Here is a 15,545-nt window from a genome sequence, read left to right on the forward strand (position 1 = left end):
CAGAATTGGAGCATCATTAGACATCTGAATACATTATTCTGAAGAATAGGATTTTATTGTCAATGACTGCAGACCTTTAACCTTGATATTAATAGCTTCCTCTTCCTACTTAGAGATGAAAGCTAAAATATTTTTACTTTATGTGTGTATTTACATACTATGTATTTTTTAAAAGAGAGCATGAGCATGGGGAGGGGCAGACGAAAAGAGACAGTGATTCCTCGAACAGACTCCCTCTGAGCGCGGAGCCTGACACCACAGGGCTCAATCCTAGGACCCTGAGATCATGCATGACCTGAACTGAAATCAAGAGTTGAAGGCTTAAGTGACTGAGCCACACAGGCGCCCCAAATATTATACATATTTTTAATTGACCACAGAACAGTCTGTTCTGCTACAATAAATATGTGGTACTTCTGCAATGGGGAATAGTGTCAGTATAACATGAGTAGTGCATTGCTTTATACATGACTTTTTCCTAAACTAAACAAGGGGATCCTGAATAAAGGGAGTTGATTTATTTTTTTAAGATTTACTTATTTATTTGAGAGAGAGCAGAGATAGCACAAGCACAGAGGGAAGGGGGTGCAGAGGGAGAGAGAGTCTTTTAGGCAGACTCCATGCTGAATGGGCTCAGCACGGTCTCAGTGACCCTGAGATCACGATCTGAGCTGAAACCAAGAATCAGACATTTAACCCACTGTGTCATCCAGGTGCCCCAGGGAGCTGAATTTTATATTTCATCAGGAAAGTAAAAAACTTTAAATTCAGCTGCTACAGAAACAAAAGCCCCCCCCCCCCCACGCACACGCACACACACAGGTTTTAATTAGAAGTGATAATTAGCAGTGGCAGGGAGGGAGGGTTTCCCTCCTAGAGAAGTACACTCTGGTCTAGCAGAGACTTTTCTCATGTGGCAGTCTGCATTTCCTTTTGTGTCCATCTTTTAGCTCTACTGTCTTACAGCTCCACTTCTCAGTTCCCATAAGCCCTTGTTTCTCTTTCTCCGTTTTTATTACCTTTTATTAAGCCCTGAGGTAGCATTTCAGCTGCTGTTAGCTGCCTCACTGGGGTGTCCAAGTTATCTCTGGAGGTGTCCCAATCATTGTTTTTGTTAGTGCTATGGTTACAGAGTTAACGGGGCATTGACTGATCTGCCTTGTGTACCCCTCTCTACCATCCTGGACCAATTATTTTTTCCTTAAGCCTTTTATTTTTAGTGTTGCAGAATGCTGGATTTTTAGGAATGTAAGTATTTGTGTTATAGCAGATGTACTAAGAGATTTCTTCAAGAAGATGCTGGAGCTTAATGTTGTTGGCTTTGTGGCATTTCTGTTCTTGAAGGACTTTATAAAGAGAGTCCTGTTTGCTGGCAGTGGAGATCAGTGTTTGGGATATGAGGCTTACTATTCATTTTAAAATGCAGGGGAATGATAAATAGTAACCATTTGAAGAATTTTGTTCTGGATCACTGAAGCGTTGTTTTGTGGTATAATGACATTGTTTTAACAGAGGTATTTAAAATTAGAGAAACTACTGAGTAAAAGTAAAATTCTGTGTGGTATGATATGGAATGATGTATTTTGATACCATCTTTGTTTTAATCCAAATAGGGAATTATTTTTTAGGAAAGTTTAGTTTCTTTCTTTTTTTTTTTTTTTTTATTTGACAGAGAGAGAGACAGCCAGAGAGACAGGGAACACAAGCAGGGGGAGAGGGAGAGGAAGAAGCAGGCTCCCAGCAGAGGAGCCTGATGTGGGGGGGCTCGATCCCATAATGCCAGGATCACGCCCTGAGCCGAAGGCAGACACTTAACGACTAAGCCACCCAGGCGCCCTGGAAAGTTTAGTTTCTTAATAACCTTTAAATATCTTTTTTTTTTCTTCCAAGACTTTATTTAAATTCAAGTTAGTTAACATATAGTGTAGTATTGGTTTCAGGAGTAGAATTGATCCAGATAGGGAATTGTAATTGTGGCCATTTACAATACCAAGGTTTGTTTTAGAAATAACAAAATAGTATTAAACCTTTAGAAAATGCACAGCACGGGGCGCCTGGGTGGCACAGCGGTTAAGCGTCTGCCTTCGGCTCAGGGCGTGATCCCGGCGTTATGGGATCGAGCCCCACATCAGGCTCTTCCGCTATGAGCCTGCTTCTTTCTCTCCCACTCCCCCTGCTTGTGTTCCCTCTCTCGCTGGCTGTCTCTATCTCTGTCGAATAAATAAATAAAATCTTTAAAAAAAAAAAATGCACAGCAGCATCTTATTTGCTCTGGTATAAAAGCATTGGATACAAATATTCAGTACAAATAAAGAAGTTATTCCTGTTGAATAAGAATGGTGATTATACATATAGATTATGTTTAATATAGATTTAAAAATCTAATCCTTACCAGGAGATACCAGGTAGTCTCATTAAAACAGCAAGGAGTTGGGGCACCGGGATTCCTCAGTTGGTAGAGCATGCAATTCTTGATGTTGGGGTTGTGAGTTAGGGTCCCATGTTGGGTGTAGTGATTACTAAAAAAACAAACAAAAAAACCAAGGAATTATATGCCAGTATTACAGTAATGTAAGAAAATCATTCATGTGGTAGATGACTCTAGAAAAATTTTACAAATGAGAAAAATAGATGTACTAATGAAGAAAAGTCAGTATACTCCAAGAGTGTACTTGGCGTGTAGTCTTTTAGTCAATACTACAAAAACAGTATAATCTGGTGATGTGGATTTGCCCCATAAAAAGGAAAGGAATATAGAGCTTTATTAGGGAGTAGACTCCTTGATGTTAATTTGGGCATTTAAAGAATTGAGATTGGCATTGGGGTGTGGTATTGGCAGGCCCTGTTATTTTTGGTAATATGTGATACGCCAGCAAATTCCAATGGGGTTCTGTCTCATACCCTGAGTGCTCAAGGAAACAACCACTGTTCTTTTGGACAAGTCTAAGAATAGGGGAAAATTGCTGAAAACTCAGAGGATATTGTACAATTGAATATTTCAATAGCACAGTTTATTTTTAAAAAAATTTTAAAAAAAGATTTTATTTTTTATTTGAGAGAGAGCACAAGTGGGGGGAGGGTCAGAGGGAGAAGCAAACTCCCCACTGAGCAGGGAGCCTGATGTGGGACATGATCCTGGGACTTTGGGATTATGACCTGAGGCGAAGGCAGATGCTTAACCCACTGAGCCACCCAGGCGCCCAGCACAGACAGTTTAATGGACCCTGGGGATAGGATCTGAATTGTGAGAATGCTGTAGTTATATTTGTGTATTATAAGTGCATTAATAATAAACCTCTTACAACATTGTCAGATTTTTTTCTTTGTTTTTTAGCAGTGTTGGATATTATGTTATTCTATTTTGTTTCTCCCGGATGTGAAAAATGGAAAATATATTACACATACTGTTTCTATTTTTAAAAATTGAGGTATAATTGATAACATAGCATTGTATAAGTTTCAGTGTAAACATAATGATTTGGTATCTATATATATGTGTTGTAAAATGATCGTCACAATAAGCCTAGCTAACATCCATCACCATAGTTAGAACTTTTTTGTGGTGAGAACTAATTTACTCTTAGCAACTTTCAGATATGCAGTATTGTATTAACTGTGGTTGCCAAGTCATTTCCATGACTTATTTATCTTAGAACTGGAATATGTACCTTTTGACTTCACCCATTTTGCCAGCCCTCCTCCCCCACGTCTGGCAACCACCAGTCTGTTCTCTGTATCTACAAGCGGAGTCTTTCTTTCATTTATTTAGATTCCACATAAAAGTGAGGTCATATGGTATTTTCACTATCTTTACTTAGCACATCCGTGTTGTGCATCCATGTTGTCACAAGTGACAAGATTTCATTCTTTTTTAACGGCCGAATAATACTCCATTGTGTGTGTGTCTGTGTGTGTATACATACCCCATATATTCTTTATCAGTTCATCAACAGATGAACACTTGTTTCTGTTGGCTGTTGTATAAATAATGCTGCAGTGAACATGGGGGTACATACTATATTTTGTAAGTGTAATCTATAAGGCAGAATGCCTACGCTCAATGCATGTTTTTTTCCTCATATCTTAAGGAAGAGAGAGAAAATCCTTCGAAACGGAGTAGGATTGAACGTGATATAGATAATAATTTGATCACATCAACACCAAGAGCAGGAGAAAAGCCTAACAAACAGATATCTCGAGTAAGACGGAAAAGTCAAGTAAATGGAGGTTTGTTAATATTTAGATATTGTTCTATTAGGTGTAAACAGAGATCTTACTTGTCATGTTTATTTTCTGTTTTTGAAAATTGACTCTGTGCAGTTTTCCCCTTATTTTTGTAATCTTCTTTGTATTAAGTATTAGCATGAAATAAAATAAGAATTTATCTAATATAAATCTACTTTGATGAGTTAAAATAAGTAAAGGCAGAGCAACTAGCTTTATACTATTTATCATAAAAATGTATATGGAACATTTTCAACCTCTAATAAACTCAGTTCTTAAGGCAGTAATAGCAGTGACTTAATTTATTGAAATATGTACAAAGAATTCATTTTTGGATCATGGAATTTCAGAGCTCAGAGGGCACTTGTATCACTTGGGACAGTGGTTCTTTTTTTTTTTTTTCCTTAAAGATTTTATTTATTTGACAGAGAGAGAGGCAGCGAGAGAGGGAACACAAGCAGGGGGAGTGGGAGAGGAAGAAAGAGGCCTCCCGCTGAGCAGGGAGCCCAATGCGGGGCTTGATCCCAGGACCCTGGGATTATGATCGGAGCTGAAGCCTGACACTTAACAACTGAGGCACCCAGGCACCCCATGGGACAGTGGTTCTTAACCAGGGGGCGGTTTTGTCCCCAGGGGACATTTGTTAATATCTGGAGACCTTTTTTTTTTTGGTCACAGCCTGTTGGGGGGTTACTACTTGCATCTAACCGGTAGAGGTTAGGGCTGCTGCTAAACATCCTACAATGTACAGTATATCCTCCCTCAATAAAGAATTATCCAGCCCCCAAATCAATAGTGCTGCTGTTGATAAACCTTGTTCTAGGTCAGTATAATATTGGTGGGAAGCTCCTCAAAGTCAAAAAGAAGAACAAGAAGGACAAGCAGAGAAAGCTATAAAAAACAACACTTTAGAGTGTGGATTACTGCTTTTAAACCGTTGCTGTTTTAAACACGACAGCAAGAATAATTCCTTGCCCCCTTCCCCTCAATTCATTGCTGTATCTCTATTGTTAGAATTGACTATTAGGGAAAAAGAAACAAAAGACCTATTGCAAAGAATGAAAGAATGTGATAGATACCAAGTAAAGTTGTGGAAGGTTAAGGATGATTAATCAAAACACATTTGTTTGAATTTGTTTTTATTGTATATTTTCCAAAAACCCATTTTTTTATTCATAAGAAACTAAAAAAACAAATGACAAAAAAACCTGTTCGTTCTTCTTAACCACTCTGAAATGATGCCTGGGCATACATAAGTAATCGACACTGCTGTACACAGTCTTCTGCTTCAGTAGATCTATGTTGCCTCTATTTATTTAGCTGTTATTCATTACTGATAGATTGGAGGGTAGGTTTTGTGAAGTAGACAGCCTCCCAAAATGTAAATAAGGACAGGATCTTGCATTTATGTTTTTGATGTTGTAACTTGCTTTACTTATGAAGAGTTTGTTTCATTTTCTTTTACACTGTGGATTTTGAAGCCTTTCAGTCTGTATACTTCTAGATGTAAATGTGCTTTGTAATAATTATAAAACATTTAAATAAACTTGTTATAAAAATCATTTGATTTACAATTTATTTACTTCAGGATATTTTTAAGTAATCAGCTTTCTTAACATTAAATGTTAATCCGTTTTTATGAAGTATTTTGAGGCAAAAAATTTTTTTCATAGTGAATTGTTTAAAACGTTTCTTAAAGTCATGTTTTCTAGATTGCAACTTTTTTCTTGTTTCTTTCTTAGAAGCTGGTAGTTATGAAATGACAAATCAACATGTAAAACAAAATGGAAAATTAGAAGATAATCCTTCCTCTGGCAGTCCTCCAAGGACTACGTTGTTGGGGACCATATTTTCTCCTGTCTTCAACTTTTTTTCACCAGCAAATAAAAATGGTAAGTATAAACTATTACCCATAATTTGGGTTTAAAAAATTAATAGTTTTCCTAGTTTTTTAAAAGATCTGTTTGATTTTACTGGCATAATTTGTCAGCATCTTATGTTTGTTTTCAACCTCATTGAAAACACACAGTTCCTGAAGAAAAAAAAGAAAAAAAATACACAGCTCCTAAAAGACTTTTTTTTTTTTTTTTTTTTTTTTGGTGACTGAAATAAATTTAGGTCATGTTTAATTCTGTTGAAGTACATGAACTCCACTTTCACTATCTGAAAAGCTAAATGATAAACTTTGGGCAGGAGGGAAAGTAATTTCTTTTATGTTGGAATGACTTCTGTGATCCTTAGTATGTACAAGGAGAGAATCCAGAAACATTTTCAATATTCTAGATCAATAAGGTAGAACTTATTAAATATTATAAGTGAGTCGAAACTAGGTCATTTTTTGTAACACATTTTTATATATCATTTGTAATACTTTTTATTTATCATTCATCATTTATCATCAAAGACCCCCTAGGGATATTTAATTTGGATAATTAGTAAACTACTCTAATGTAAATGAATTGAAGGTTTTCATGCCTTTGCGAAAGAATCAAACTTGGATTGTTTCCCAACATATTTTTTTTTAAAGACCTTTTATTAGAGCGTGTACGCACATGCGTGCTAGGAGAGGAAGAGAAAGGGAGAGAATCCCAGGCAGACTCCATGCAGACCGTGGAACCCAGTGTGGGGCTCAGTCCTACAACCCTGAGATCATGACCCAAGCCAAAAGCAAGAGTTGGATTCCTAATGGACTAAGCTACCCAGGTGTCCCACCCAACATATATATATTTTTTAAAGATTTAGCTAGTGTCTTATCTTTCTTGATGTTTAATTCTTCATAAATGATAATTTAGTCTCTAGATTTTGTGAGGGCAAGAGATCATGTCTTGCATATGGAAAATAGCCATTAAATGCTTGTTGACTGATTATTTAAATTCTAGTTTGAATTATGTTTCTGGATGATAATACAATTTTTAAAAGACAGAATGGTGCACTATAAAATCTAGATGCTTTGGGGAAATATACATATACATAATACATATTGCACATGAAAGGACTTGTGAAGTCCTATAGTAGAAATAAAACAAAAAACTACCTTTAACTTTGTTTAACCCTGTACTTCCTAGATATATTTGACCCCAAGAACCCTTTTTTATGAAACATCTATTAACATCTTGTAAAACTAGTGCCCCTTAGAACATCTTGGGAAATAGCTGGTGTGGTGGAAAAAGAATGGGCATTGGAATTAGAGAAACTTGTTTTAAAATTCCAGCTCTGCCACTCTTTAACCGTGTTATCTTGGTCTAGTTCTTTAAATTGAGCCTCTTAACTTGTGAGAGAGAATAATTATACTTATGTATGGGACAGGGGTGATTTGAAGATTTCAGTTCATTCAGTTCAATAATTGCCATGTCCCAGCCATTGTACTAGTCCCTGGAGATTCAAGGATGATTAACACATGGTCCTGCCCTCAAGGAGCTTGCTTTTTTACAAGAGGGAGAGAGATCTATAAATAGGTATAATAAATTTTTATAAGTGCATTGATAGAGGTATGGGGCAGTGGGGTATTCAAAGAATGGAATGATTCTGTGTTCTTGGTGGCATCTAACAATAGTTTTTATAGAAAAGCTGAATCTTGAAAGATGATAAAGGGCATTCCAGGTAGAATGAACAGCATGAGCAAAGGCATAGAATGTTTGAGAAACAAATTAGTTTGTTACAGATGGAGCATTGGATTTGAGGAGTGTATAGGATGGGTTAAGATAGAGTTATGAAGTTGGCAAATTAAAGCTAACATGGTAAGATATTTGAATTTTAATGTTATCCTTAGTGGAGGATGATTGAAAGGTTTTGAACTGGTGAGTAATATGAACAGATTTGTGCTTTCTAAAAAGCTCTTTGGCAGTAGTGTGTTGGCTACATTCTAAAAAGGTTGGATGTGAGGAAAACAGACATGTAGTCCTTGGGAAACTTTATGCAACCTTAATTGTGATGATAGAGAAAAGAAGGATCAGAGATACAGTGTGGACACATTTTGGGCACAGATTGAAGATGAAAGAGACAAGAGATTAAGAGGATACAAGGTTTTTTTTCAAGAGCAAGAAGTTACATTTCGGGAGATAGATAATTGAGTTTAACTTGGGCCATGCTGATTTTGAGATGCCATGAGACAACCAAATAAAATGTCTGGTAGCCATTTGTCCTTCTGGTGTGGTGTGGAGCTTAGAAATCTGAGTTTAAGCATTAGTGTATTGTATTAGCTTATAGGTATTAGTTAAAACTAGTGGAGTAAATGGTCTATATGGTTCAGTGAACTAAGATCTTGGGGGAATAGACAGAAGAAGTTGATGTTTGATAGTTACAACTTTTTCTTTGAAGGAGGCGATGGTGCCATTTGCTGAGATTCCTGGTGGCAGGGGATTGAAGATGACAGTGAAGGTTTAGAATGTTTGCTCTTACAATTAAAAGAAACACACACACACTAGTAAGCTTGTAAGTTACACTGATTCAAGAGGGATTTCTGTGATGTATGACAGTGGAAAGACAAGGGAGCAAGGACCCTGAAGCTGCTGGTTTGAGAGTGGTTTAAGTGATATACCATGAAATCTAACTAGGTGAGAAGGGTGGGGAAGGAGCTGTTGAGGGATTGTTTAGAATGAAAGAGACTGGCTTTTATCAAACATGAAGATCACATGTAATAGGAATATAAGATAGATAATTAAAAGATTAGGAGGTTTTGATAGGGGATTGATATATTTGAGCTTTAGCTTTCAGAGATGAACCTTTTCTTAGTGTGAGTATCCAGGTTATGGTCATGGTAGTTGCTTAAAAAAGCAGTGTGAATGAAGAAGGAGCTAAAGAGGGCAAGACCTTTGAGGATTAGTCTTACGATGAGTCATTGACGTCACCTATAATAACAACTAGGAGGTGTTTAATACAGCTTTAAACTGATAGTGAGATGTTAAATTCCTCTGATTGAGAGAGGATGCTGGCAGCAGTTGGTAGATGTCAGCAGTGGGGACAAGAGAAGAATTATATAGCTAGGTGATATCAGTCTCAAAGGAACAGGCATTTTTTGCACATTCAGTGGAAAACCATTGATCTGGTAGCAGCAATGGAGATAAATGAATTCTGATTCAGTTAGTATGTTGAATATGGAAGAATAAAGAGCTTTATGGGAAAGATGTCAGTAAAAGGGTTTTTTGCAAAGGGGTTACATTTAAAGCTGTGATGGAGAAGGAACATTCTGTGATAAAGTTGAGAGTATGGGAGGTTGATTTTGTTGTTGAAAGTGACATTTGGAGGATTCCGTAAAGAAATAGAGTTGGGTTTATCTCATAGTGGAGGAAGAACTGGGCAACAGGGTCATCTAGGTGGTGGCTGAGTATGATTAGGAAACTAGTCTTTGTTACTGAGATGGAATCCTGTTAGGAAATTGTTCTGAGATGGAATCCTGTTAGGAAATTGTTCTTGTGTCTCTGAATAAAAATGTTCTGATGATTAGGGGAATAGTTAGCTCCTTCTTGCATAAATACCTCTGGTTTAAAATTTACAGCTGCCTACAGTGGCTAGGATGTTTGGTACTAGAAGGATCAGGAGCTGTTTAATGAAAATAAATAATGGAAATGATAATGGGAAAATATATATATATAATGCCTAGCTCATAGTAGGCATTTAATAAATGATATTTGCTTTATTGAAAAGAAGTTCTATAGTCAGTAGTACTGTATTGTATATTTCAGAGTTGCAGGATAGGGATGTTAGCCTAATGCTAGGTTGGTAATCATAATGCAATATATAAATGTATTAAATCAACACATATACCTGAAACTTACACAAGGTTATATTGTCAGTTATAGCTCAGAAATTTTTAAATGTTCTAAATTATGACTGTGGTTTGACTATAAGTAGGTGTTTCTAAACTATTTCAACACTCTTAAGAAAATTTTGTTCACCAATATCACTCTAGCTTATAATAGTCTTTATTCCTGATTATTTGAAATGTCTAGAAAAGACTCACTGAACAGTGGTATCCTCAGCTCTATTTCTGTTGCATTTAGTTTTTCCAAATATTTATGAGTTTATTTTTCATTATTGAATTTCACTTTTATTAAAATATATTTCACATATAACATTATGTAAATTTAAGGGTAAACAAGTTGATTTGATACATTTATATATTATAATATGATTGCCATATAACAGTAATTAGCATTACATAATTTTCTTTTTAGTGGTTAGAACAATTAAGTTCTAGTATCTTAGCAAATTTGGTGATTATAATACAATATTTGTCATATTCACTCTATGGTGCATTAGGTCTCTAGGGCTTATGTTTGCTTGCTATAAGTTTGTATCCTTAAAAACATCTATGCCTCTCCCCCCCCCCACCCCCTTTTGAGTTTTTAAATGATGGTTGTGAGCATACTGAATCTTGATTATAGGAACATCAGGATCCGATTCCCCAGGACAGGCTGTGGAAGCTGAAGAGATAGTAAAACAACTTGATATGGAACAGGTGGATGAGATCACTACCAGTACTACTACGTCAACAAATGGAGCAGCTTACTCAAATCAAGCAGTTCAAGTGAGGCCATCAATAAATAATGGTTTAGAAGAAGCAGAAGAAACAGTTAATCGTGATATCCCACCCCTTACAGGTGAAGAAAATTCCTTTTCTTAATGCATCGTCATGAATAATATATAAAAATGAAGTATTCCTTTTTTTCCTTAATAGGCAAATGCATATGTTTTTCTTTCTTGAACATAAAACAATTAAAATTGGAAATAAAACTCTCTCCCCTGTCATTTTAGAGTTTATTTGTACTAATCTTACTACTTAGAGAAATTTAGCACAAATAGCAAAACATATACTCATGTTTATGAAGACACTTATTATAATTGCACCAGTCTAAGACCCTTCCGTCTGAAGCTCCCACCTAAAGGCAGCCTTATACCTTCAGATTTGTTGCATATATAGATGACATCCCTCCAAAAGAGCTTCTTTTCCTAGATCTTTCCCTACATCCAAACTTTGCAGCCTAATTCTGGATCCTTATAAAGGCCTAACATAATTGTTGGGTCCCTGAGCCAGTTGTCATGGAAATGTAGAACATATGAGATCAGAATTTATTACCTCTGAGGGTTGTGGTATACAGACGTATAAAGCTAAAAGATGAAACTGTTCCTTCATGCTTAAAAGCAGAAGTAAAATTGAGGATGGTCATCTTTTCCCAGAGGGACAAGATCTCAGGCTTTTCTTTTAGATTTGTCTTTTTATCTCCTATACTGCCAGGCATTTGAGAGACCCCAGCACATATGTATTCGTTCAGAAATGTAGTTTGGTGTAAGGAAGTAGAATGATGTTCTTCCCTTGAATATAAAGGGGAAACTTGAAAAAATGTAATCGGAGCAGCAGAAAACATTTAAAGAAAAAATGCATACAATTATGAAACGTCTATATAGCACAACCCAGTAATACCAATATGAAGAGAAGAGTGACATAACAGGAAAGATTTATTTCAAATTGGTCAAATAAAAGATTAATTTCTGTAATGTTAAATGTAATACCTATAATGTTACTATCTATAATGATAAATTCTAATGTTGTAATGTTATATATATTTTTTAAGATTTTATTTATTTATTTGATAGAGCACAAGCAGGGGGAGCAGCAGGCAGAGGGAGAAGCAGATTCCACGCTGAGCAGGGACTCAGTCCCAGGACCCTGGGATCATGACCTGAGCCAAAGGCAGAGGCTTAACCGGCTGAGCCACCCAGGCTCCCTATAATGTTATATTTTAAGAATAATACTGAATCTATCAAATCAATATGGATTATGTACATAGGTCATTCTTGGGTGGATAAGATTTACAAAGGAACGTACTACTGTTCACCTGTCATTTTATGCTCATTCCTTTGCCAGTATTTGGGCGTATAGACTGAATACAGACTAAGTCCAAGGATTTAGGCCCCTTGTTCGATTGTTGTGTATTTTTGTGCTGCTGCATAATCCTGTGTATTTATTTTTTTCTGACAACTGTGAAGATGGAGAAGGGATTTCTATAACATTAGAGGTTCCAGGGGTGGAGGGGGAAAGGGAGTAAAATTTACTCCAGTTATCTCATTCATTCATTTATTCCCCTAACATTTATTGAACACCTATTTTCTGTGATGGGCGTTATTTATAAAGATGAATAAGATAAATGCTCCTTGACTCTGAAGAGTACATAATCTAATTGATGAGCTAGGTAATCACAAAAATTACTGTACAGTGTGCTGAGTGCCAGTAGAAATAAATGCACAAAATGATGACGTGGCACATTGCATTTACTCTGGATCATGACAGGATAGAAGTAAAATTTTTGCTGATCTTAAAAGATGAGCATGAGTGACAAAGGTTATTTTCCTTAACTTCAAGAACCTAGCCGAAGAGAATAAGAAGGAAGGAAGCTGGCTCTGTCATTTACTTAGCTTTGTGACTTTAGACAACTTACTTAAGCTCTCTGAGATAGTTTTCTGACCTTTAAAAGGGAAGTACATCAGGGTTTTGAAAGCTAAATGGGATGAAATAAGAAAAATGCTTAGCATGAAGGTGCTCAAATATTGCTTCCTTTCCCCCTTTCTCTGAAGTTAATAGGAATTTGAAACAGAAGTGGTTAGAAGATATATTTTTCCATTACCCCTTGTGCTAATGAACTGTTAATTGGCATAAAGTTGTTACAGATAGACAAAATTATGCTTTATGTCTGTTGTCATTCACTGAACAGACATACTGTGTTACAAGGTAATACATAAACAAATAATTAATACATAATGGGGCGCATGTGTGGCTCAGTCAGTTAAGTGTCCCACTCTTGGTTTCAGCTCAGGTCATGATCTCAGGGTCTTGAGATGGAGCCCCTTGTCAGGCTCTACACTCATCGAGGAGTCTGCTTGAGATTCTCTCCCTTTTCTTCTCCCTCCCCCTCTACCTCTCCCCCCACTCGTGCATGCAGTCTCTCTCTCTCTCTTTTTCTCAAAGAAATAAAATCATTAAAAAAGATTAATCCATGGTAATAGCAAAAAAGATTTGTTTTTGTCCTTCTATTATCCATCAATATTCCAGTCCTGTAGACAGATTATAGCAGTTTTTATTGAGTTCCACTGTCTTAGTCCTTTTGGACTGCAATAACAAATTACCACAGACTGGGTGGCGTAAACACAGCAGAAACTTATTCCTCACAATTTAGGAGGCTGGGTAATCCAAGATCAAAGCACCAAGCAGATTCATTACTTGGTGAGGGCTTGCTTTCTGGTTCATAAACAGTTGTCGTCTCATGCATCCTTACATGGCAGAAGCTATGTGAACTCTCTGGAGTCTCTTTTATAAGGGCCCTCATGACCTAATGACCTCATGACATACTAAAGTCTCCACCTCCAAATACCATTTCGTGGGGACACAAACATTCAGTCTCTAGCATCCATCTTGAACTTTTATCTCTGAGACATAACCTCTAACTTTAAATCTATCTTTTGTCCTCTCCCTGAATTTAAGGTATATTGTCTTAGAAAATTCCCGGCATAATTTTTTTTAAGTTTTTTGTTTATTTAAGTAATCTCTGCACCCACTGTGAGGCTTGAACTCCTGACACTGAGATCCAGAGTCACATGCTCTTCTGACTGAGCCAGTCAGGCTCCCCTCCCAATATAATTTCTAATGCTCTATCATTTGATAGAATTTTAGCTTAAATGTAGAATGGACCATTTGTCATGGAATATAGAATTACTTCATGATTATTTTTAGGTTGCTTGTAAATTAGAAGTAAAATAAAGCTTCTTCTAAAGCAATGGTTTCTATATAGAGCAGCATTTTTTAACTTTTTAAAAGATTTTAGACAGCCTTGAGATTCCTGTAAAAATGTACATGCTCAGTGGGGGAGCGCTTTTCCCTCCTTCTGCCCCACTCCCTGCTTGTGCTCTTGCTCTCTTTTTCAAATAAATAAAATCTTTAAAAAAAAATGTACATACAACATTTTCTCATAAGTCTTCAAGGGGTTTCATGAACCTCTTAAAGAGTGTTCATAGATCTCATGTTAAAAACTACCTCTGGGTCTAACGTCAGCACAAATATATATTGACTGCTTTTGTGTATGTACAAGGTACTTTGCAAAGCGTGTCACTGCTTATAAGAGCCCCGTGAAATTTTTATGGCTATACCTGTAACATCATACAGTTAGAAATTGAAATTTCATGGAGTGTATTTTTCTGGTGATGAGTAGTAAATTTTCTCTTTGCTGTTGAGGTATTTTAATTCCACTAGCCATGATCTAGCTTGCCATTTTATCTGTAATGGCAATTTTTTCCTTTGGATCTGAAGTTAGGTCTTTGTGTTAATAAATTTGCTTTGCAATGCTGTTCGTAAGTTATTTCTGTCATTTCTTGAACCTTAAATACACAGAGCTTCAGGAAAATCTTATATAAAAACAGTAAAAATGTATACTTCATAGTGAGTAAAAGTAACATTTTGTTTTTCATTTTATTAAATAGCACCAGTAACTCCAGATAGTGGTTATTCATCGACTCACGCAGAGGCCACCTATGAAGAAGACTGGGAAGTATTTGACCCGTGAGTTTTTTTGTTTTTTGTTTTTTGTTTTCCTTTCTCTCTTGGAGCAGAATGAAAGACATGTGTGAAGGGGTGGCTGAATATATATTGCAAAGAACATATAACTTGTAGGTATTAATACTCTTATTGGAGTTACTGAAATACTAATATATTTTTGGTTTTATTTACATTTCATAGGTTTGGTTTACTAGATTAAAGGTGTATTATTTAATTAAATATTTAAATTTGAGCTGAATTTAGTAATATATTTTATACTTATAAAATGTACAAATGTTGAGATTTTCTTAAAATTCGGTTTACAGGTATTATTTCATCAAACATGTTCCACCACTGACAGAAGAACAACTAAATAGGAAACCTGCTCTTCCTTTGAAAACAAGAAGCACACCAGAATTCTCCCTAGTTTTAGATCTGGTAAGTATATTATATGTATATTATATGTATATTATATATATAAGAGAAAATAAAGGAATTAAATTTCTTTTTTAAAACACTAGCCTGGTTTTAGACCTGGTAAGTATATTATATGTATATTATATTATATATATAAGAGAAAATAAAGGAATTAAATTTCTTTTTTAAAACACTAGCCCAAAATACCTAAAAGGATAAAAGTGAATGTGAATAGTCTTACACATATTTACTAAACATGTCTTGGATGTTCTCATGTGTTTTTATTTGAAGCAGAGTCTAATGCTAAAGTCCTCAGTTTGGTTGGTATCAGGTACTCTTTGAAAATAAATTAGGCTTTCATTTTTGTTTTAAATTAGTTCTT

General features: G+C 35.8%; 1 protein-coding gene across 3 annotated transcripts in view; it reads left to right on the forward strand.

The window, feature by feature from the left end:
- CTDSPL2 (CTD small phosphatase like 2) overlaps positions 1 to 15,545 on the forward strand; it is an 80,855-nt gene that overhangs the window by 42,395 nt on the left and 22,915 nt on the right. For 2 of the 3 annotated variants that reach the window (XM_026479834.4, XM_044377529.3), the window contains exons 3-7: positions 4,089 to 4,227; positions 5,967 to 6,116; positions 10,608 to 10,823; positions 14,692 to 14,770; positions 15,073 to 15,184. In XM_026479834.4, the coding sequence (XP_026335619.1) occupies positions 4,089 to 4,227; positions 5,967 to 6,116; positions 10,608 to 10,823; positions 14,692 to 14,770; positions 15,073 to 15,184 (696 nt within the window). The remainder of the gene's footprint in view (positions 1 to 4,088; positions 4,228 to 5,966; positions 6,117 to 10,607; positions 10,824 to 14,691; positions 14,771 to 15,072; positions 15,185 to 15,545) is intronic. The other variant, XM_026479835.4, reaches the window with a different exon arrangement.

This window comes from Ursus arctos, unplaced genomic scaffold, assembly GCF_023065955.2.
Source record: "Ursus arctos isolate Adak ecotype North America unplaced genomic scaffold, UrsArc2.0 scaffold_36, whole genome shotgun sequence".
NCBI lineage: Eukaryota > Metazoa > Chordata > Mammalia > Carnivora > Ursidae > Ursus > Ursus arctos.